We start from the raw sequence: 24,378 nt of genomic DNA, 5'->3' as shown, positions 1-24,378 counted from the left end.
TTACAGCTTTGAAGAAGCTAAGTAGATGTATCCATATTATCTTTTTGGTGGAGAGATCAAGATAGGGATTTCTCACCTTTCGTCAACACGTTAGCTATTATCACTCTCACCGCTTGCATATCCTTTCATGAGTGTCCAGTTAACCCTGATTAGATACAAACCACTTCAATTAACTTTTGGCAATTCTGATTTTGGTTTTCAGCACAATTTTTTTTTTAAATAAATGGCTGTAATGAGTGACTGCTTAACTGTCTCCTTGTAGGTAGTTTTGTGACATACCTCCTCCATTAGTGATTAGATCACTTGGAGTATGGATTGTATGGATTGAATTAGTAGGTTGGCTTATCATCTCATCACATTTTCTCTAGGAGAAAACTTGACCCAAAAACCACAGAAAAAAAAAGACAACAATTTCCTCCTGAAGCAAGTAAGTAATTTAATCCCCGGGTTTTGAAATAATCAGCCCTCTTTTTCAGGGGAAGAAATTCTTTTTGAACTTGTTTTCTATGCAGGTCACATGTAACTTATAAAATGTGCACTTTTAATTGAGTCATACAGTTTTTGAGATTGGCCTATACAATCATTCTGCTTTAAATTCATAAAGGGTGCTGGTTGCAAATTCTTTCTTCTTTCTCCGTACTGGTAAGTTCATATTTCTCATACATATCAGGGTCGTCTTCCAGCTGCGAATCTGGATGGTGAATTTCAATAAAAATAATATAGGTAACGGCTCCAATTATTCCTCCCATCATAGGTGCAACTGTAGGAACCCACCACCAGTTATTTCCAGCCCTGTAAGAAAAGAAACTAGAATTACTGTTCTTACTATGTTGCTAATACTATATCTATTGTTTGGCAGCTAAATATAAATACTGTACAATAGTCTTGACTTTACTGCAATATTTTGTATAGTTAGAATGCTTGTCACAGTGAAGTTTTTTGTACCCTATCTTACTGTGGTAAATGTTTACTTTGGCTTAATTTTTCTGTAGATTGGTGACAACCATTATCTTTCTGTGCATACTCTGCTTGAAATTGTGCTATCAACCACCTGGGTCATAGGTCTGAGTACTGTATGTGCTCTTTAGAAAACACAGTTTCCTAGCTTATCTGCCCCTTTGGAGACAGGATGTTTCTGAAAGCTGGGATTTGCTGGCTTGTAGTGAAATTAAATGAAACAAGTTTTTTGCATCCCATTGTCAGACGATGAACATACATCAATGAGCCACTGGCAACATCAAGTTTCATGACTGTGCAGGTATGTCTCCATAATTTTTCTGCCTCCATAAGTAATGGTTTTCAGGATCCGGCCTTGAGTTCATATAGATTATGATGTTTTGCTCGAGAAGTAGATTATACTATATGGGTATGTCTAGACTACATGCCTCTGTTGGCAGAGGCATGTAAAATAGGCTACCCGACATAGTCAATGAAGTGAGGATTTAAATATCCCTGGTTTCATTAAAATAAAAATGGCCACAGTGCTGTGCTGGATCAGCTGATTGTTGGCACAGCGCGCGAGTCAAGACGTGGATCGGTCAACAAGGGAAGCCTTTGTCGACCGCTCCCTTATGCCTGGTGGAACGAGGTTTAGAGGAGCGGTCAACAAAGGCTTCCCTTGTCAACTGATCCGCGTCTTGACTCGCGCGCTGTCCCAACAATCAGCTGATCTGGCACAGTGCGGTGGCCATTTTTATTTTAATTAAGCCGAGGATATTTAAATCCCCACTTCATTGACTATGTCGGGTAGCCTGGTTGGCACCAGGGAATCTGCCAGACCAGGGGAGGTCAATGCCGGGCCCTCTGCTGCTGCCAGTTGCAGGACTCCACTTTGGTGGCAGTGGGGTTAAGAGGGAAGGGTGCCAAAAGGCAGGGTAGCTGTGGAGACCCGTGGTTGCTAGGCTACACTCCCAGCGCCTGGCCACCAGGCAGCACTCCCAGCTCCCATGAAGCTGCACTCCTTGTATTCCCGGGGCCACTGGGCTCTGCAGCCACCCTGCCTCTTCCCTGAGTGTTCGTCCATCCCACTCCTCCTCCTTCCTCTCTGAGCTTGAGTGTTGCAAATGAGCTACGTGTGGTGCTCTGGAAACTTTGGGAGAGTGGAGAAGGAATTGCTGAGCACAGGGCCCAGCTCTTCCCCATAAATGCTCTAGCCCAGGATCACAGATGCCGGACCACAGATGTTTTCGGACTATGGAAATCTGGACTATAAATGTCGAACCTGTAGTAATTAAAAAAGATACTGTCGAGTTTTGTAGGCCCAAACCTGAACCTTCTTATAATTGCAGTACCCTGATGTAAAGTCTTGTACACTGTGACAGGGCGCCTGCCCTGCACTGGGCCTTTAAGCCCAAGGCTCAGGCCCCGAGCCTGAGGGAAGCTGGAAGACCAGCTGAGATGGTTAGGCTAATGAGCCCAGCTGCCAGCTATAAAAGGAGAGGCCCAGTTGCTGGAGAAGAAAGGGCAGGGCTGACTGCAGAGGCAGCAAGAGCTCCTGGGAGGGATAGAGCTGCAGGAGAGGGACTGGAGAGGGAAGCTCTCCCTCAGCAGTTGCCGGGGACTCCAGGAGAGGCCTGGAGGAAAGCAGAGGCGAATTGGTGTCACCTGGAGACTACCTGCCGAGGGGACGCCGGCCTGGAGATCGCAGCCAGCTGGGCAAGGCCAGGTAGGAAGTGGCCCAGGGCAGGAGCGGGAGGCGCCCCTCTTTGCCCGAGAGACTTGGTGGGTTTTGGCTAGCTAGCCCCACCGAGGGAGTGACCCTATACCTGGTTGCTCACAGGGCCCTGGGCCGGGACCCGGTGGAGTAGGGTGGGCCCGGGTTCCCCTACCGGGGGGGTGCCCAGCTACGACGAGAATCTGTTTGTAGACTCGGCCTGTTTAAAGGGCCAGTATAAACTGCTGTGAAGCCGATGATGAGCAACCCATACAGACTGTAACTCGCCCTGAGATGGGCCTTGTGAAGACAGTCAGGGGGCACTGAGGCTACTGGGGGGCGTGCGCCCCATGACAGATGGTGGAGAACGTGGGCATCACCCCAACCCCAAGGTAAAAGAGGGGTCTTCCTGAACCAATAGTGGTCCGTCGGCCACGGGACTAGAACGGGAGTTGAAAAAAAAAAATTTTTTTTTCCTTATGAGAATGAATAAGTATTGGAGGGCCTGGGAGGCCCTACAGGGTTGGCCATGGAAAAAGGGGAGCCGGCCACGGAAAAGGGGTGACCCTGGACTCCATAATAAACCAGGCCCCAAGAGTTGGGGGCAAGGGCCGAGCCTGAAAACGTGTTGGGCCTGTGGGCGCAAGGTACACGTGAGGAGGGAGTGCCCCTATGGGGTGGGAGCCAGGAGGCCCCACCCAACTAATAGGAACAAAGGGAGAGCAGCCCCGGTGAAGGTAACCAGGGAGGCACGGATATGCTGGGCCTGTGGGGAGCCCGGCCACCTACGGAGGGCATGTCCGAGTAGGACCGGGGAAGCCCCAGCCTGCTCAAGGGGAAGGATGAAGAGCCAAAGCCCCGGGAGGAGGCCAGGGGACCACCAGCCCTTGACGTTAAGGGGAACCGAAGGGCGAACAGAAGGTGGTTTGGACCCAGGTGGAATCAAGGAGCAAGGGAGCTCAGGCGGGAAGCCCTCACAGAGGTCGTACGGGCCGGTACCCATAGGACCCCGGCAGGCTGGCGACGCCCCTACCGAGGGTGTGTATGGCCAGGTGATGGCTGCAGACCTCCGAGCGAGACCACAGGATAGGACAAAGATTACCCTACAGGTAAAGCTGGAGGGGAAGACAGTGACAGCCCTGGTGGACTCTGGGTGCAGACAGACAATGGTACGGACAGAGCTGGTCCCAGAGTGGGAGGCAGCAGGGGGAAACATCTCCATGCAATGCATATATGGAGATGTCCGGACCTACCCCACGGGGTGGGTTCGCCTGTCAGATGGGGTGGACGAAGCGATCTGCCGGGTAGCGTTAGCCCCGAAACTGGTATACCCGGTACTACTGGGCCGGGACTGGCCGGGGTTCAGACGCATCCTGCATGAATGGGATGCGCAGGAGCAACCGCCACCAGCTGGGGTGACGAACTCGACAAGGGGCATGTCCCAAGGGCCAAGGGAGGAGCCCAAACCGGAGAAAACCCTCGCTTCAGAGGAGGTAGGAGGGGAAGAGGACTTCCAAAGAGACCAGCGAGAAGACCCCTCCTTAACCCATGCCTGGGAACATGCGACTGGAGAGAACGGAGACCCCGACGGGACAGCGCCCCGACCAACCCCGCGATTCGAGGTAAGAGCCGACCGATTATATCGGGTCGCGCGGACGGCTGAAGGGCAGACGGAGGTTACCCAGCTGTTGGTCCCGGCAAGATTCCGAAGGCGGGTATTAGACCTTGTGCATGCTAATCCCTGGGCAGGCCATTTGGGGCGTGAAAAAACCCTACAGCGCATAACACAAAGGTTCTTTTGGCCGGGGATTTATAAGGAAGTCCGAGACTTTTGTGAGTCCTGCCCAGACTGCCAGAAGACGGGACAGGGAGGGGTACCAAAAGTCCCTTTAGTTCCCCTCCCCGTGGTAGAGGTACCATTCGACCGGGTGGCTTTAGACCTAGTAGGACCTCTGGAGAGGTCCCGAAGAGGACATCAATATATACTGGTTATAATTGACTATGCCACCCGATATCCGGAGGCGGTCCCCCTTAAGAATACGACAGCATCAACGCTGGCACAGGAATTGGTGCAAGTATTCTCCCGGGTGGGAATCCCAAGGGAAATATTAACAGACCAAGGGACCAATGTGACCTCTAAGCTGAGGGGGAAATCTCGCTCCCCTGGGGTACAGAGCCCCCAGAAGGGTCCGAGGCCGGAGGTCAAATCAGTGAGGCAGGAAAGAAACTTAGAAGAGAAAACTTTATGATGCATGCATGCAGGCTGTCACTTCCAAGAGTGAAGCAGCAGCCCTGACAGACAGATTCAGGTATCCTTTATACAGAATGCTTAGACAGCTCAGTTGTGGATTGTTCTTCTTTAACATATCAAAGTCTCAGCAGAAGTACTCTGAGACTTCTGTTCACCCCAGGAGTGCTAGAAGTAAGTTTTTACAGTACACAAAGCCACATGAGAACTTGAGTGGAGGAGTCTACAAGGCAAACTGTGACAAAGATAAGGGTTTACATGACAAATTGTGACAGACTAGGAGTATCCATGAATTTGAGATAGTCATTTGTAAGGGTCTTTGATTAGAGCTAATTTGATTTCTCTCTGTTACAGGGAGAGAGGTCTGGAAAACTTTTTAACCCTTACAGCAGTTTTCTTTTAGAAAGTTATGATTTCTGCACAGTCTCCCCTTAGATACAATTGGAGTTATTTGATTTTTCTCCCACAATTCCCCCCTTTAATACTCCTATTGGAGTATTACTCAAAGTTATTTTAGACATTCTTAAGTATTCTTCTTTTGCTAGGATTAATTCTTATCTTAGAGGGAGGTTTTCTTTATCAGTTGGGTAAATGATCCACTGCCCATTCACCCCCAGATCTTTACCAGTGCCAATATTGCTTTTAAAACATAAGGGAAACATAAGGGAAGCATTCCCTGATGGATGTAATGCTTGAGTAAGGGGAATTCCTAAGGCAATCAGATTTTTATGCCAAATCTGCCTGTTCTCCCCCATGACTATGTACTTCTGGCACAGTGTTATCATTCTGGGCATCTACCCACTCCCGCTCTCCTGTAGAGTACTGACTACCAGTAGATCTGAATTTTTAGGGGTCTGGTCCACAGGGAGGCAGGAGTTGGGATAAACTGTAATGGTAAAAGGCCTTCAGAGCCTTCTATAAGCTGTTCACATATCCAACAGTCACTTGTATCACTTGTATTGGTGAGGGACACAACCTTTTGCAGGGCTTCCCAATAAGGGTGGGGAAAGTTATATACTAAGGCTATTCTGACTACTAAAAGAAGGAAAAGAATCCTTATCCTATTATAGTATCTTAAATTTCTAAAGTAGAAGGATAATAATAATATAGTAATTATCTAGCAACTAGCAAAGCAGTCTCTTTAACTAAGCTTAATCAGTTAGTATTGTTTGGCTTGCCTCTGCAGGCACTCTTCGAGATTTCGTAGTCTCTTAGTTCACTCAATACTGGAATGGCTTCCCCTTTGTGAGAGCTATGGGGCGCCAGGCTCACCTGTAGGTCTTTTCTGGCACAGTCCTACCTCTCAGGTTGTACCTCGAAGCTCCTGGTGGAGGCCGGTTTGGTAACAGTCTGGTTTGAGAGTCTGCCGCCTCGGTCCGCTGAGCCTCGTCCTCAGGTGATTCCTCCAGGGAGGGGTCCTGGGTGACGGGGTCAATCAGCTCTGTTGGATCTGCAGTTCGGCGTACATGACTTGCGTGGATCCACGAGCGGCGCTCCTTCACCTTTACTGCTGTGTGGGTGATGAGCAGCACTTGGAACGGTCCTTCCCACCGGGCTGTCAGGGAATTCTTTTTGCGATGTTCCTTCACGAACACGTAGTCGCCTGGTTGGATGTTGTGGCACGGCACATCAGTAGGTGCTGGGAGGGCTTCCTTTACCTGCAGGTGCAAGCTCTCCTAACCGTCATTTTATGTCTAGATTTCTTCTTTCTGTGTGGCTGCTAGCCTGTGGGCCTCCTGCAACATTAAACTGCTTACAAATCACACATGAATTAGATATTCTTGAGACAGCTTCTAGGTGCATGCCTGGGGCGTACCATTGTTTTGGGAATTGTGAGGCCACCCCCCTTTTGCTCATGTGTGTCATTTGATGAGACACCTGAGCAAGCTGCCGTGTGAGAGATTTTTGGGGCGACTGGGCAGCCATCAGGTGCAACCATTATCCCAGCTGGGGATAAGGAGCAGCCTGCTTTCTCCCAAAGGTTTTTCTCTGCAGGTTGAGCAGCTTGCTGTAGTTCTATCAGGTCCTGCAAAGAAACAGGGAGGGAAAGAGAGACCAGAATCTGAAAGGGAGTCAGAGGTCCATGTGCTGCTGCATGTCTGGCGGTTGCATCAGCACTCCCATTACCCAGAGAAACAGGATCAGTGGCACCTGTGCGGGCCGGGCAATGGGTAATAGAGAGGGATGTGGGTAGCTGAATAGCATCAAGGAGTTGGGAGATAAGGGGACCATGAGAGATAGCAGAGCCAGAAGAGGTAAGGAAACCTCGTTGTTTCCAAATTTGTCCTGTGGCATGACAGACAGAGAAAGCATACTTTGAGTCAGTATAAATGGCAGCAGACTGTCCGGAAGCTAAAAGGCAAGCACGAATTAAAGCGATGAGCTCAGCAGCCTGAGCTGATTTTGATTCCTGGAAGAGAAAAAACCTCTAAAACATCATTATCTGAGACCACTGCATATCCAGCCTTTAGTTTACCAACTGCATTTCTTTTACATGAGCTATCAGTGTACAATACAAGAACTGCATTTTCCAGCAGTTGAGCAGACAAATCTTGGGGAGGCTTTACACAGTGCCCAAGCAATTCTTCACAGTTATGGGTATGTGCTTTACCATTAGAGGGTAAAGGAGAAAAAGTAGCTGGGTTAAGTACATTACATCTTTGAATTACCACATTTGGGGAAGAGAGGATAACATTCTCATACAGGGTTTGTCTCTGAACAGATATGTGCTGGGTGCGGTGTCACTGTAAGAGAGCAGAGACAGCATGAGGGACCTGTAAGATAATGCTGTGGCCTAATGTGACAGGTTGGGCCTTTTTAAAGTAATTCAGCAGCAGCTGCAACTGCCCTTAGACAAAGTGGGAACCCACGGGCTACTGAGTCCAGTGTTGCAGAAAAATAAGCTACTGGACGAGGTGTGTGTCCAAGGGGTTGACAGAGAGCTACAGCTGCAATTCCATCCTGTTCATGACAAAACAGAGTAAAAGGCTTGCTATATTTAGGTAAGCCCACTGTGCAGAAGAGTTTTAAGGGAAAGGAAAGCAGATTCACATTCTGGGGACCAGGTCACTGGGTCAGGAGCTAAGATTAAGAGTAGAATAGTAAGGGGCCTGGTGAGTCCAGAAAAGTTAGGAATCCATTGTCTGCAATATCCTGCAGTACCCAGAAATTTGTATACCTGACTTTGGTGAAAGGGTGAGGAATGAAAAAAACTTGAGATTCGCTCAGGTGTTAACTGGCGGCCATCTCCTAAAAGTAAATGTTCTAAGTACTGAACTCTTTGTTTTACAAACTACAATTTGGCTTTGGAAGCCTTGTGACTCTTTTTAGCAAGACACTAACACATATGAGGTATCAGTTTTACATCTTTCCTCAGTTTTACTAGCAATTAACACATCATCAACATACTGAACTAACACAGAACTGTAGGGAAGAGAGAGAGAATTAAGGTCAGCTTTTTTTTTAAAAAACTGAGAAAACAGAGTAGGGCTTTTACAATAACTTTACAAAAACATGTCCAGGTTAATTGATGACTCTGAAAGGAAAAGGCAAAGAGAAATTGGGAATTCTTATGCACTGGAATAGAAAAGAAGGCAGAACATAAATCTATTACAGAAAACCAGGTTAGGTACTACTGGAAATCTAGGGATTACAAATTTATTAATGGCTCTTAGGTTTTCTTCAAATCTATAGATTTGCTTTTTCACAGGTAGTACAGGTGTATTACATGGTGAAGTTGTATAAACAAGTATCCCTTGTTTAAGGAGGGAGAGATTACAGGCTTAATGCCCTCTTGTGCCTCCCTAGCCAATAGATACAGGGCTACCCTTGGGAAAGGCTTGTTGTGTCTGTATGTTATTTGCACTGGTGTTGCAGAGGCTAGCAACCCCACTTCATTCACAATGGGCTGCCCACAATGTCTCTGGGACATCTGAGAGGTCCAGGAGGGGTGTATGTCCTGAGGTCTCATCAGATTCCTCTGAGAGTAGTAATGCCATCAAATTTGGAGCCTGATAGGGGGAAAGGTCAACAAATATCCCTTCCTCTCTACAGAGAAGGTTTGCACCCAATTTACACAACAAGTCACGTCCCATAAGGTTTACAGGAGAACAGGGAGATAACAGGAAAAAATGTTCAGCTGACAAGGGTCCAAAGCGGGGTGGGGGTGCAGATGGCACATCTGGGGAATCAAGCTGTTTAGAGAAGCCAATTCTTGCTGCAGCTTTTCAATAGAATCTTTTTTGCTAGCCATAGTGCTCTGATTTTTTTTTTTTACTGCCACATCCTCCCAGAGGCACCAATATTCCATCTGGTTAGGATGTTTTTCCTCGAGGAAAACTCTAAGATAAGCAAGCTTTTGTAAGTCAAAGTTCTAATTGCCATGTATTCTGGGAATTCCCCTGAGTATAGCCATTCCAAATGCTCAATAATTCCTTAAGTCTCCTTAGTTTCAAACCTGCAGGCAATACCTAGCTGACTGATCATCTGAGACAAGGGAGTCCCAGGCTGTGAGAAACCTTTCCCTCAGTAGGAGACAGACTTGAAGGAGCAATCTTATCCATGTTAGCACTGTCTTGTCCAAGGACAGCGCAGGAGCCCAACAGTACTACCCTCTCCAAGGATAGTACAGGCGTCCAGCAACACTACCCTCTCCAAGGATAGCGTGGGAGTCCACACAAACTGTCAGCTTCACTCACAATCCTTATGTGCCGGGGGAAACCGCCCTTGCTTTCAGCAGCTGTGCAGTGACACTGACAGCACTGGTGCGGCTGCAGTCCCCCTCCGGACTTCACTCACTCAAAACCATGCGCTTGGACTCGCCACCAATCAGTCAGCAACAACAACAACAACAACAACAAAATCCAACCCCTATTTGGCTATACCCAGTGTTTTCGTTTTAAGTTTCCCTCAAGCCTTTTAACAAAAAATTTTAAGTAAAAGATGACTCTTACCGCCAGCCGGTCCAGCTGGTGACGAGAACAGGGAGGCGGACTGGGGGATTTTAAATGGATCCCTTACCCTCCAGATGCGCGCTGTAGTCCGTTCCCATTCCCCGTCATCAGCCTTTCCAACTGGAGTTCCAAGCCATCCCACTTCTGACACCAAATTGAGGGGGAAATCTCGCTCCCCTGGGGTACAGAGCCCCCAGAAGGGTCCGAGGCCGGAGGTCAAATCAGTGAGGCAGGAAAGAAACTTAGAAGAGAAAACTTTATGATGCATGCATGCAGGCTGTCACTTCCAAGAGTGAAGCAGCAGCCCTGACAGACAGATTCAGGTATCCTTTATACAGAATGCTTAGACAGCTCAGTTGTGGATTGTTCTTCTTTAACATATCAAAGTCTCAGCAGAAGTACTCTGAGACTTCTGTTCACCCCAGGAGTGCTAGAAGTAAGTTTTTACAGTACACAAAGCCACATGAGAACTTGAGTGGAGGAGTCTACAAGGCAAACTGTGACAAAGATAAGGGTTTACATGACAAATTGTGACAGACTAGGAGTATCCATGAATTTGAGATAGTCATTTGTAAGGGTCTTTGATTAGAGCTAATTTGATTTCTCTCTGTTACAGGGAGAGAGGTCTGGAAAACTTTTTAACCCTTACAGCAGTTTTCTTTTAGAAAGTTATGATTTCTGCACAGTCTCCCCTTAGATACAATTGGAGTTATTTGATTTTTCTCCCACAAAGCTGATGGCAGAACTTTGCCACCTATTAAACATTAAGGCATTGCGTACCTCAGTTTACCATCCCCAGACAGATGGACTTGTCGAACGCTTTAACAGGACACTAAAGGGGATGTTGCGGCGGTTTGTGGAGCTAGACCCAAAGGACTGGGACCGGTTATTACCGGCCTTATTATTCGCAGTCCGGGAGGTGCCCCAGGCCTCAACGGGATTTTCCCCATTTGAATTGCTGTATGGCCGACAACCCCGGGGGATATTGGACTTGGTGCGGGAGGCCTGGGAGGAACAGGATTCAAGGGTGAAGGGTACGGTACCGTATATTTTGGACTTACAAAAACGACTCCGAACCGTAGGTGAACTGGCTAAAGAGAATCTTCTCCAAGCCCAAAATAGGCAGGCCCAATATTATAATCGAGGGGCCAAATCCAGAACATTTCAACCAGGCGACAGGGTACTCCTGCTGTTACCAACACCAGACTCGAAATTGCTGGCCAAATGGCAAGGACCCTTCGAGGTCATACGGCAGGTGGGGCCAGTTGATTACGAGATCAGATTATCAGGAAAACGGAAAGACAAGCAGATCTATCATGTCAATTTACTAAAGAAGTGGAATGCACGGGAGGGTATGCTTGTCACCTTACAGCAACCAGAGCCGGAGCTTGGACCCTGGGGAGGCGACTTGGAGGCAGAAGGGGCAACGCATATCGGGGCAGAGTTGACGGAGGCACAACGCCGAGAGATGAACGCCCTTCTGCGGGAATACAAACAGGTCTTAACTACACAACCGGGCAAGACTGCCTTGACGAGCCACCATATCGCGACAACCCCAGGTAAAAAGATCCGGGACCACATACGGCCCCTCCCCAAGAAAATGTGGGAGCCCGTTCGGGAAGAGCTGCAACGGATGTTGCAAATGGGGGTGGTCAGGGAGTCGAGAAGCGAGTGGCGCAGTCCCATCGTATTGGTGCCTAAGTCTGATGGCACGATGCGCTTCTGCATAGACTTCCGGAAAGTCAACGCAATTTCACGATTTGACGCTTATCCTATGCCCAGAGTAAATGAACTGTTGGAACGGTTGGGTAAAGCACATTACATCTCTACGCTCGACCTCACTAAGGGGTATTGGCAGATTCCCTTGACGCCAGCCTCGGAGGATAAGACCGCATTTGCCACACCATTTGGCCTGTTCCAGTTCACCACAATGCCATTTGGATTGAACGGGGCAGCAGCGACGTTCCAGAGGTTAATGGACAAGGTATTATACAAACATCAGGAATATGCTGCTGCATATATTGATGACATTGTCATTTATAGTGAAACCTGGCGGGAACATCTGCAACATCTAAAGGCGGTCCTTGGGGCCCTGGTCGACGCCAAACTCACGGCTAACCCCGGTAAGTGTCACTTTGGACAAAGGGAAGTATCCTATTTAGGTTATGTGGTGGGGCAGGGAAGGATAAAACCGCAGGTGGACAAGGTGGAGGCCCTACGAAGCTACAAAGCCCCCACCACAAAAAGGCAAGTCCGCCAATTCCTGGGATTAGCCAGTTACTATCGGCGGTTCATCCCGGAGTTTGCCACGATTGCGGCGCCCTTGACAGACTTGACCCAAAATGCACGACCCCAAAGGGTCCAGTGGACCGCGCAATGTGAGAAAGCGTTCCAAACGTTAAAGCGCCGATTGATGCAGACACCGGTTCTCCATCAACCGGACTTTACTAAACCATTTATAGTACAGACAGACGCATCAGACCGAGGACTAGGAGCCGTCCTCTCGCAGGAGCAGGAAGGGGAGGAACACCCCATCCTGTATTTGAGCAGGAAATTACTACCCCGGGAGCTACAATATGCCACGATCGAGAAAGAGGCCCTGGCAGCTAAGTGGGCAATAGAGGCACTCCGCTATTATCTGCTAGGGGGGACCTTCACCTTGATAACAGACCACGCACCATTACGATGGATAGAGACGATGAAGGAAACCAATCCGCGGGTCATGAGATGGTACTTGGCCTTGCAGCCTTATAAATTTGAGGTCTGTCATAGGCCGGGGAAAACCCATAACAATGCAGATTTTTTTTCTAGGTCCCTAGCCAATAGCGAGGTGGCGGAAGGGGATGGAGTCCTGGGAGAAGGGGCGAGAGAGGGGGCAGTGGAGTCCCATACCAGCATTGGCGGGGTGACCCTCTGGGGAGCACGCCTGCCGACCCGCCGACATTGCGGCGCATGCTCAGAGGCCGCGAGGGCGAGCCCGAGGGCAGTTAAGGCCTCCAGGGGATACCAGGCCCCGAGGGAAGGGATAAGAGAGGCCCGGCTGGGACTGGCGGAAGAAGGGAAGCACGAGCCGAAGGGGAAGGTGTGTGACAGGGCGCCTGCCCTGCACTGGGCCTTTAAGCCCAAGGCTCAGGCCCCGAGCCTGAGGGAAGCTGGAAGACCAGCTGAGATGGTTAGGCTAATGAGCCCAGCTGCCAGCTATAAAAGGAGAGGCCCAGTTGCTGGAGAAGAAAGGGCAGGGCTGACTGCAGAGGCAGCAAGAGCTCCTGGGAGGGATAGAGCTGCAGGAGAGGGACTGGAGAGGGAAGCTCTCCCTCAGCAGTTGCCGGGGACTCCAGGAGAGGCCTGGAGGAAAGCAGAGGCGAATTGGTGTCACCTGGAGACTACCTGCCGAGGGGACGCCGGCCTGGAGATCGCAGCCAGCTGGGCAAGGCCAGGTAGGAAGTGGCCCAGGGCAGGAGCGGGAGGCGCCCCTCTTTGCCCGAGAGACTTGGTGGGTTTTGGCTAGCTAGCCCCACCGAGGGAGTGACCCTATACCTGGTTGCTCACAGGGCCCTGGGCCGGGACCTGGTGGAGTAGGATGGGCCCGGGTTCCCCTACCGGGGGGGTGCCCAGCTACGACGAGAATCTGTTTGTAGACTCGGCCTGTTTAAAGGGCCAGTATAAACTGCTGTGAAGCCGATGATGAGCAACCCATACATACTGTAACTCACCCTGAGATGGGCCTTGTGAAGACAGTCAGGGGGCACTGAGGCTACTGGGGGGCGTGCGCCCCATGACATACACTCAATGGTGGAATTTTGATTCCATTGAAGTCGATGGAAATTGTGCCATTGATTTCAGTGGGAGCAGGACTTGCTTATGTATTTAAAGTGAGCAGCCACTATATGCCTGGGTCTTCACTAGGGAATTATTTTGAAATAACACCCCTTTATTTTGAAATAATGAGCACCAAATTACCAAGCCCGTTAGTTTGAAATAACGGGCTGGTTATCTCAAAATCTATATACCTGCTTTCCTTGGGGAATAACGCTAATTTTGAAATTGTTATTTCGAAATAGTATTCGTGTGAATGATCCAGTGTTGCTAATTTGAAATAATTGGCTTTCAGAGGCTTCTCTGCACTTCTGAATGCTCTGTCCAAACCTGGCATCTCCCTTGCTCCCCGTTTCCTGCAGAGCTTAATACTCCAAGCTGCAGGAGAAGGACTTATCACACATGGTCAGCTTTGCCTCCCTCATGTGAGACAGCAGCATGCCAAGAGCCATGTCTGACCTAATTGCTCCCTCAGAGCCTCCCATGGCTGCTAGCACTCCTGCTGCAGCCTAAGCTGCCATTGACCAGGGATGCAGGAGAGCTCCAGCTTGGACAGTTGCAGAGATCCTGGACCTCATCAAGGTCTGGGGGGAGGAGACCAATCTCGAGGATCTCCACACCAGAAAGAGGAATGGAAATGACTGTGACCAGATTGCTGCCAGCCTGGTCAACAAAGGCTAACCAGACTGTGGACCAGGTTTGCAGAAGGTGAAGGAGCTCCAGAAGGCCTACCAGAAGGCCAGGGAGCAGAGTGGATGCTCCAGGATAACACCACACACATGCCACTACTTCAAGTGGCCGGATGTCATCCTGGGAGGGGGGCTGGTCATCTTTCCCCCGTCACGTCTATTCTGGCCAGGACATGCCCAGCATCAACCTCTACAAGGACGAGGTTGCAGACCAGGAGGAGGAGGCCAGCCGGGTGACCATGTCTGAGAGCCAGGACCTGCTTCTTACTCTGGAGCCAGTCCCTCCCTCCCAAGATGTCCCCCGGGCCTCTGGTGAACCTGGGGAAGGCACTACAGGTGAGTTATATACATTTTTCTACACATAGGAACAGGCGATGGGTTGTGAGGTCTGCATGCTCCTCACTTGTCCTGCAGGCTGCCCAACAGTCGGTGTACATGGAGCATCAGTCTGGAGCATTCAGCCCCGTAATTCTCTCACATAGGAACCTCTCGTTCCTTCTCACAAGATTCCTGGACAGGCCTGCCTTATTCTGGCCTCTGTGGTGGGACACCTTGCCACAAGCAGCCACCACTAAGGAGACTAGGGTCATGGAACAACACAGCAGTGCCAAACACAGCACAGAGTCATGCCCGCACTCGGGCAGCATTCACTCCATATCAAGCACAGTGATGCTGAGGAGACTGATCCCCTGTGTGGGAATCTGTCCAGGGGAGGAAGAGGTGGGGAACGCAGTTGCACTCTCTCCAGCAAGCGGAATTTTCCGCTCACAGACACCTCCCACAACATCCTCCTCTCCAGTAAGCAGGGATTGAAGTTCTCTTTGGGTATGTCTACACAGCAAAGTTATTTTGAAATAACAGCCCTTATTTTGAAATAACTTTCCTAGCGTCTACACAGCCAAACCGCTGTTTCGAAATAGCGGAGCACTTATTTTGAATTTGGTAAACCTCATTCTATGAGGAATAACTCCAAATTCAAAATAGCTATTTTGAAATAAGTGCTGTGTAGACACTTATTTCAAAATAGGGGGCCTCCAGCCTTCCCAGGGTGCCCTGGTGGCCACTCTGACCTCAACCAAGAACACTTCTCTCCCTCCTCCCCTCCCTGGAGTCCTTAAAGGGATAGACCCTGGCCACAGTGCCTGTGCCAGCTCCAAGAATGCCAGCCCAGAGCGAGCAGTCACTGCCACTGACCCAGTGGCCCCAAAACATGAGCCAGCAAGCCACTGGCAGCCAACCGCTCCCCAGGAGCAGTCTGCCAGAACCTGGAGAAGGAAGGCACCTTCCTGGTCCAGGGCGGATATCATGGACTTTATTCAGGTTTGGGGGTGATGCCCCCAACATCCATGATTTCTGCACTAGATGGAGGAATGCAGCTGTCTATGGCAGGATAGCTGCCAGACTAGCTACCAAAGGCAACATGCGAACCCAGGAGCAGGTTTCCATGACAATCAAGTTGGTCCAGTGAGGCCCTGAGCTTCCCTTCCCCCTTCTTCCCCTTGCTTCCCCCTTCCAGTTCCTCCTCTCAGGTTTCCCCCTCCCCTCTCCCACCTCCTTTCCCCATTCTCACCAGAGTTACATTCCCTCCCGCCCAGTTTTGTTAAATGAAGAGAGTTTGTGTTCATGAAAATACATGTATTTTATTTAACATCAGGAAGGAGGGTTAGGAAGGGGTAAGTGGAAGGACGTGAGGGAGGAATGAGGCACAAGCCTCCAGTGGGGCAGACCAGGGAGGCTCTTAGTGTTCCTCAAGGTGGAAGCTCTCCCGCAGGACCTCCTGGATACTGACAGCCCCCTGATGGACCTCCCGGATGGCAGCCTGCAGAAAGTGCAGCCAGTCTCGTAGCAACGCGTCCAAGAGAAGCCCCAAAGTGCCATGGGGCAGCTCTGGCTCCATGTTGTTGCATGCTGTGGTGTCCCAAGTGAGGGCAACCAGAGCACACAGAGACAAAATGCTTTGCTGTTCCTTATCAAGGTAGACAAACAAGCAGGGAAACCTGAGAATTGGCTGTCCGGGGGGGGTCCCTTTAAGCACAGACCTCCGATAGCCTCAGGCAGCCGCCCCACACAGAAAGTCCTGACCTGGTGCCCTGCTGGAACTGGTTCCTGCCAGCCTTAAATGCGATTCAGAGTCTACTCAGTGTGGACGTGCTATTTCAAAATAGCAAAATGCTATTTCAAAATGCATTTTGTGTGTAGATGCGTTATTTCGAAATAAGCTATTTCAAAATAGCTATTTTGAAATAAGATATTTCGAAATAACACTGTAGTGTAGACATACTCTTTGTGTGGGACTCCACCAGTGCCAGACCCAGCATGTGTGGGACACAGAAGGAAGCCAAGCCGCCCCGTCCTCTGCTCCCATCTGCAGGCTCCTGGCCTGGCTGGCACCTTTCCATGCCTGCTTGTCCCCAGGCTGTGGCTGTACTGATGCTCCCCTGGGACATCTGGACCCCAGCTGGAAAGTGCCTGCTTTCTAGGCAACATATGGCCTTGCCCGAAGCACATTTCCATAGTTTGAACTGAGACCTTCAGTGTCAGCTCAGAGAGTAGGGCTAGGGTTCATACACAGTGTCTCCTGGGATGACTGCCCTCGTAACTTTTCTTCACAGCTGGGCCAGCTGCAAGGTTGGTGCATCCCCCACCTCCCATGCTATCTACCCAACTCTGCAGGATCAGCAGGTGGAAGAGAACCCAGGAAGACCTCATGTGTGAGCAGAAGGGCTGCCTGCAGTCCCTCATCCAGGGGCTTGAGTAGGAGCGCCAGGAGCAGACCGCTAACTGGGAGCAGAGGAAGGCTGCCTGGGACCAAGTGGGGTGTCAGCACGAGGCCATGTGCTCCTCCCTTACCTCGGTGATGGAGCACATGACCTTGTGCATGGAGCAGGCCACCAGCCCACCTCCCTGCCTCCCATGGCTTCCCCTTAACCCCCCCCCCAGGGCCACTGGGGTCCCAGAAGACATGGCAGTGGGACCTCTCAGGCAGCAAAAGCCTCCTGACCATGTGGAGGCAGGTGCCACTTCCAACCCCATCCCTGAGCTCTTCTTCCTCATTCCAGGTTCTTTACCAGTCCCTCCCCCAGTAAACAGTCATGTTTTTCACAAAAGAAGGCTTTTTTATTTGCTCTGCTGTGGAGGGGGAAGGTGGGAAGGGTGGGAGAGGAAAGGCACACACAGGGAATGCAGGGGCCCCTTGTGGACAGGCACAGGGGAGAATCTCACAGCTGGCCTTGGATAAAACTTTCCTTTGAGACCTCCCTGAAGAGCACCATCCCTTGATAGGCTCTCTGTATGGCTCTGGTTTCTGGCTGCTTGTGTGCCCTGGCCAGCCGTTCAGCATCAGCCCCCAACTCTGGCAGAAAAGTCTCCCTATAGCCCTCACACAGGTTTTGGAGCATGCAGCAGGCCACCACCATGAAGGGGATGTCATGCTCATTGAGATCCAGCCTAGAATTGAAGTGTTCCTTGCTTGGGTCCAGGCAGCCCTTGCAGGGCTTTATGAGCCAGCGGAGCAAGGGGTAGGCTGTGTTGCTCAGAATGATGATGGGCATGTCCACCTCTCGGACACTGATGGTGCAGTCAGGGGAAAAAGTGCCAGCATGCATCTTTCAGAACCGCAGGAATCCTGGATGATGTGGGTGTTGTATGGCTTCCCCAAACAGCCCATCTTGATGTCAGTGAAGCATCCCTTGTAATCCACAAGGGACTGCAGCACCATGGAGAAGTGCACCTTCCTGCTGATGTAGTTCAAGGCATGATGGTCAGGGGCCAGGATGGGGATGTGCATGCTATCTAGCCCATGGGGCAAAGCCATCGATGATGGTGTCCATGTTCCCCAGAGTGATGAACGTCCGTAGCAGCACCTGGTTGATGGCCTTGGCTACTACAGGAGAACAGCCCTGACTCTGGATTTCTTGACACTGAACTGGTCCCTGATGGAGTGGTAGCTGTCTGACATGGTGAGCTTCCAGAGTGCAATGGCAACGCGCTTCTGCATGTGTATGGCAGGTTTGAGTCGGGTGTCCTGTTACCTGAGGGAAGAAGTGAGCCACCCACAAAGCTTGAGGAAGGTGGCCTTCCATATGCAGAAGTTCTGCAGCCGCTGCTGGTTGTCCCGTCGCTACAAGATGATGCAGTTCCACCTGTCTGAACTGGTCTCCAACGGTATGCAGGGGACTGAGGATCATGCACAGCAGCAGGAGTGCCAGGAACTGGGTGAGCAGGGCTGGTCTTTGTCCTGCTGGAGCAGTATGTGGGCAGTTTGGAAGTACTGCACCATGAGGTGCAGCATGAGGCCTGTGAATCTGACACTGCTTTGCAGCAGCCCCGGCTTCATGCTTTGAGTGCTGTGGCATCCGCAATGGCAATCAGGGCACACTGCTTCAATTTTGTGTCCCACAAGGGAGGAGGAAGTGGAGGAGTGGCGTGTGAGACGCAGCTGTAGAGAGGATCCCCTGAAAGCACACCTCACAGCTTGCCTGGCCAAGCAGCCACGAAGTGTCTGCCCTCCAGGTGCCCTCCCCAGAATGCTTCCGGAGGCTCCAAGTCTGACAGCACACCCACAGTGATTGGAGACTATTTCAAAATAATTCTGACTAATTTTAATGCTTCCCCATAGTGGGGATGTGCTATTTTGATTTTGTTAATCCCACAATTATTTTGATTTTAGTTATTTTGAAAGAATTTTCTACTGTAGACCTGCCCTCGGTGTTGTCCCTATTCTAGATATATACAGTCAAGAGCTCTGGTTAATTGTGAGCTCTGGTCCCAGAGCGCTAACAGTATACTCAATTATATTGGTATAATGAGCGATTTTGGCTCAGTAACATGATATATTAACTGAAGATGTGATTCTCAAGCAAAAAAGTGTCACCTCCATTTACTGCATACTGGAAATGAAGAGGCAACATTTTTTTCCAAATATGAAAAGATAAATTAATTTGAGAGAGGTTTTTACTGGAAGATCATTCTAGGAGATTGTTATAAACAATTGAAAATCCATTTTTACACTAAATAAATAATTACTCAGTGTATGACAATATAATTTTGTGGAAGTGAATTTACATTTAGCCACAGTACAAATACTGGTATTTTTTTCAGTTTTTACAATGCCTATTTCATGAAATTATTCTTTCTTTACTCAGTCTTTATGCCATAGTCTGGGTTTTCTCCTTTGGAGTTGTTACTATCTTGCTAGGGGGTATAAAATAGTCCTAGACATTGTCCCAGGGAGACTGTAGCTCCATTCATTGCTCAGACTTAATGGCCATCTGAAATCTGGACTCTGGATTACCATGTACTCAATCAGTAGCCTTGGTACATACATGTACACACACACAGACAGCCAATGAAGATGAGGCTCCAGTTCTCCCTATTTTATATTCTCTACAATACATCATGGCCCTTGCTTGTAGTGAACAACTGCCGTTCTGGCATTTTCCTTCCTGCTATGATGGTGGGAGAGTAGTCACCACTGAAGCTGATGCCAAAGCTAAACTTAGGAGATGCTTGAGTTCTGAGTTGCCTTTACCCGCTGTTCTCCTCCACTGAAACAGAGGCAAGTATTCTTTGTGACTTCCCTTGGCTCCACTGATACACATTCAGTTCTCCTGTTCCCCAGCAGCATATAGCAGTGCTGCCTTGTCAGAAGGAAATAATCCAATTATGTCCTTGTGCTAATAAAGTATTTCCTCTGCTCCTGCTACATTCTGCCCACTTTTTTCATGCAATTAAAGACCAAGAGAGCTTGCAGCTAGAGATGCCTTTGGTACAGGAGACAGGCTAGTGGGTGCAGGGCTGATAAAGTTGATGCCTGTGTTTTCTTCTCTGCAGTCCCTGGCTCAGGGAGCACAGTACAGCTGGGGAGCAGTGGTGGTGGAAGTGCATTGCACTCTGGTCATCCCCAGCTGGTCCTTGGGAGAGCTGAGACAGAAGAATCAGGGAGCTGTAAGTAGCTTGGCTCTAGTCTCTCACCTTGCTACACCCAAAACTGGACTCAGCAGGAAAATCTCCCCTAATGGGACATCTCCCATAAATAAGGGGTCTACCGAATTTGCAGGAAATCACATCCTGGACATCCTGTCTCTGGCCACCTCATTCTGAAGGCAGAGTGTTGAGTGGTGGCTGTTAGCCTGGTACACCACTCTGAAGGCAGCGCCACAGCCAATAGGAGCACAGAAGTGAGGGGGAATCCCATTCCACCCTCACTTCTCCATTGCTGCGGGCAGCAGTGCTTCCTTCAGAGCTGCCCCTTTCTCACTGCCTGGTATCGAGCAGTGCTGCCATCGGCAACAGTGGAGAAGTAACAGTGACTATACTATGCCCCTCTAATAGACCCCCCCAACTTACTTTTGGGGCAAGGGCCCCAGTCTGAGAGATGCTGTGGAGAAATCACAACATTTTTGTGGATAAAAAACAAACTTGGTAGATATTTCTCACACACACTGCACCATGTAACATATCTGCTATTTATGCCATGACCAACCTATGAAAGATGTGGTTTTCTTCCTGCGATTTAAGTAGACCTCCCCTAATTATAATAGGTATTTGGTCCAGTATTCCTCCCTCTGTACTAAAACTGCATGTGAACAGATGAGTGTGATTAATCAGAAACTCTGGAATGGAATTACATGGAATAAAATATATTAAACAAGATATTGTGAAGATTTTTAAACATGGAGCAGTTACATCACAGAGAGAACATTACACCTATGGGTGCAAATTAGCTACTATAGGTTACATTTTAAAGGGACAGTCTGAGGTATAACTCTAGTAATTTTTAAAGATTTCAACATTACACAGAGTGCTTATGCCCCCTTGCTCATATTTATGGTTTTACAGTCGCCTTTTCTTTGTTTGAAAAATGCCTATTCTCTTTCCTGTCACTGGTTGAAAATTTCCCAACAACAGGAGAATGTGGCTAGTTGAAGGTACATGCACAGGGAATCAAAGGCTATTAATGCACCTTCCAACACTTCTCTTGACTTTTTAAGTAGGGTATTGAGATTAAAATCATTCTGATTTGATTTTTCAGAGAATTCAAACTGTTTACATTCTGGGGATTTCTAAATGCGCCTTCATGCAGGGGCGGATGAGAGTGCCGCGAGGCCCCTGACAGCGCTGCGGGGCCCCAGGCAGCAAAGTTTCGCGGGGCCGCCCCTTTGACACGGCACATGCACCGTGGCACCATGGCGTATGCGCGGGGCCTCGGGAAGCGCGGGGCCTGGGGCAGCCGCTCCGCTCGCCCTGCCCTAAATCTGCTGCTGCCTTCACCTTCTAAAACAATGCATACTATGCTGCTGCACAAAAACGCACAGTACACAAAACTTTTGTAGTTCTGAGCCTCTTCAGAACAGAAGTTGGTTTTAGTTAATGCTGTTTGGTAATTGCACTGTTCAAGCCAGACATGGCAGCAGAGATGTATGTAGATTGTAGCTATCTGAGGGTACATCTACATTACAGAGAAGATCGAAGCTGCCGCTGTTGATCTTCCAGGGTTCGAATTAGCAGGTCTAATCAAGACAGCCAATTTGAAATGAGAGGGGCAGCCCGGTTGATGCCGGTAGTCCTGCTTCCACGAGGAGTAAGAGAAGTCAAAAGAAGAGTGTTCTCCCTTCAACTTCCTGCAGTGTTGACAGAGCCAAAAGTCTAGTTAAGCTACTTCGACTTAAGCTACACAATTAACATAGCTGAAGTTGCATATCTTAATTTGACCTTGTCCCATAGTGTAGACATACCCTGAATGTTGCCTATGAATTACCTTTACACAGGAGAAGCAGATAAACCCGTAAGCTTCAGTATGGAAATATTAGGAGTGATCTCTCGCAGCTAGCCGCCAGAGGGCACTATTACTACACAATATAACTAAAATAATTCCCTGGCACAAAGGAAGTCTGACCTGAAGAAGGGCTCTGTGTGGCTTGAAAGCTTGTCTCTCTTGCCAACAGAAGTTGGTCCAATAAAAGATATTGCCTCACACAACTTGGCTCTCTAAAGGAATCCAGAGGCAGTTTCAGGGGAGATTAAATACACTGCAGATGTAATATTGAAAGGAACAATAACTGGCTGCACAGCTCATACAGAACTTTCACTCTGATATTCAGTGAACTGCTAATATCGCTTAAGGAAACACTGTGCTTATCTAGTCTTTCGGAATCATTGTGGGCCATGATAAACTCAAGGGGGAAAAATTCCACTGCTGCTAGATAGTTTCAGATACTGTAGTAAAATACTCATCTGTAGCAATGTCCCTATCACCTCTTCACATTTTGTTCACCTGTCAGCTCATCAACCACAAGCTTAAGTATTTGCATCTGACTCTCTGGCTTTTTTTTTTTCTCGCTGTAACCAGAACTTTTAGTGGAAATGATGTTTAATCATGGCTGTTACGAGGTTCTAGTATTATGGCCCTGAAGTGGGAGCCAAGCCTTGCAAAATTTGACTTTCCATTGAGACAGTAGGCTTCAAAGACCTACTTGTATGAGTATAAGAAGGTCTCCTTCCACTCTGCCAGGGTATGTCTACACTACCCCGCTAGTTCGAACTAGCGGGGTAATGTATGCATACCGCACTTGCTAATGAAGCCCGGGATTTGAATTTCCCGGGCTTCATTAGCATAAGCGGGGAGCCGCCATTTTTAAATCCCCGCTGCTTCGAACCCCGTGTAGCGCGGCTACACGGGGCTCGAACTAGGTAGTTCGGACTAGGGTCCTATTCCGAACTACCGGTACTCCTCGTGAAACGAGGTGTACCGGTAGTTCGGAATAGGCACCCTAGTCCGAACTACCTAGTTCGAGCCCCGTGTAGCCGCGCTACACGGGGTTCGAAGCAGCGGGGATTTAAAAATGGCGGCTCCCCGCTTATGCTAATGAAGCCCGGGAAATTCAAATCCCGGGCTTCATTAGCAAGTGCGGTATGCATACATTACCCTCCTAGTTCGAACTAGGAGGGTAGTGTAGACATACCCCCACTGCCTTATGTTTTTCTTTAAGAAATTAGTATTTTCAGTATCAGACCCATTAGTGGACACCATGTGGTAACTGTGGAATGATCTTATCCAAACTGTATTGTTAGAAGCCTTCTCTGTCCCCCTCTGAGATATACAGAATGGCTTGACAACACATTTCCAATGGGTTGGGCAAAACCAAAATCTTGTCACAGACCTACTTACATTATTATTCAAAGTTTTGTGTATGTGGGACCTTATCTGTATTCTGCAACTGACATACCTAAATTTTAGCCTTGCTATGCAACACTCCATGTAACTGTCTGTACGCCAACTTGAGACTATGTTGTAAATGGGTAAGGAAACAATCCTGTTGTAACTGGCTCACCAGTGACAGCTGCAGGGTAAATGAGGACAGAGAGGAAGATGTCTTACTTAATTTATATGTGTCTGAGATGTTTCAGATTATTTGTTCTGGTGGAGATCAGAGATCTGCTGTAAGACATTCTGTGCTCTCTCTTTTAAATGCTCCATATGGTCTCTCTGGTGCAGATATATTTCCCACCTGACTATAAATCCCAGCCAAAACTAACAAAAATGACCAGAAACAGGTGATGAATGCATTTTCTTCTGAATATAGTATTCTTGTAGATTTTTAAAATATATATATGTATGACACCTCATATGAGGAGAGAAGAATCTATTCACAAGGCTTCCCAACCTTCTCCAGCAAAATTGCTAGTCAATCTATATATTTTAGAAATGTGCATCTGTTTGTCTCTCTGTGAGTCTGTGCAAGAGCTCCTCCTAAATGGTAGGACCTAGGACCACCAAATTTGATAAGCAGCTTCCTCTTATCCTAACTTAAAGCAAGGTCAGGGTTTGGTTGTGCCAAGAAAATGGAAAACAGTCCCATTCGCCCATAGCATGGAAAGGGAGGGGCAGAGAGAGGAGGGACACAATACTGAGAGTGGTCACTGGGGGGCAGCGAGCCCACAGGGGAGAGCTATACTGCAGAGAGAAAACTGGGGGCAGCCATACCACCAAAAGAATGGCCAGCAGAGCTGGGACTCTGA

At 48.9% G+C, this 24,378-nt stretch overlaps 1 protein-coding gene across 3 annotated transcripts in view; it reads right to left on the bottom strand.

Moving 5' to 3' along the window:
- Positions 1 to 418: 418 nt before the first annotated feature.
- AQP9 (aquaporin 9) overlaps positions 419 to 24,378 on the bottom strand; it is a 67,029-nt gene continuing 43,069 nt past the window's right edge. Inside the window, exon 6 of one of the 3 annotated variants that reach the window (XM_006112465.4) lies at positions 419 to 792. In XM_006112465.4, the coding sequence (XP_006112527.2) occupies positions 597 to 792 (196 nt within the window). In that variant the 3' untranslated portion in view covers positions 419 to 596. The other 2 variants (XM_006112466.4, XM_075897325.1) reach the window with 2 other exon arrangements.

This window comes from Pelodiscus sinensis, chromosome 14 (assembly GCF_049634645.1).
Source record: "Pelodiscus sinensis isolate JC-2024 chromosome 14, ASM4963464v1, whole genome shotgun sequence".
NCBI classification, from domain to species: Eukaryota; Metazoa; Chordata; order Testudines; family Trionychidae; genus Pelodiscus; species Pelodiscus sinensis.
This window is presented reverse-complemented; position numbering and strand designations above follow the sequence as displayed.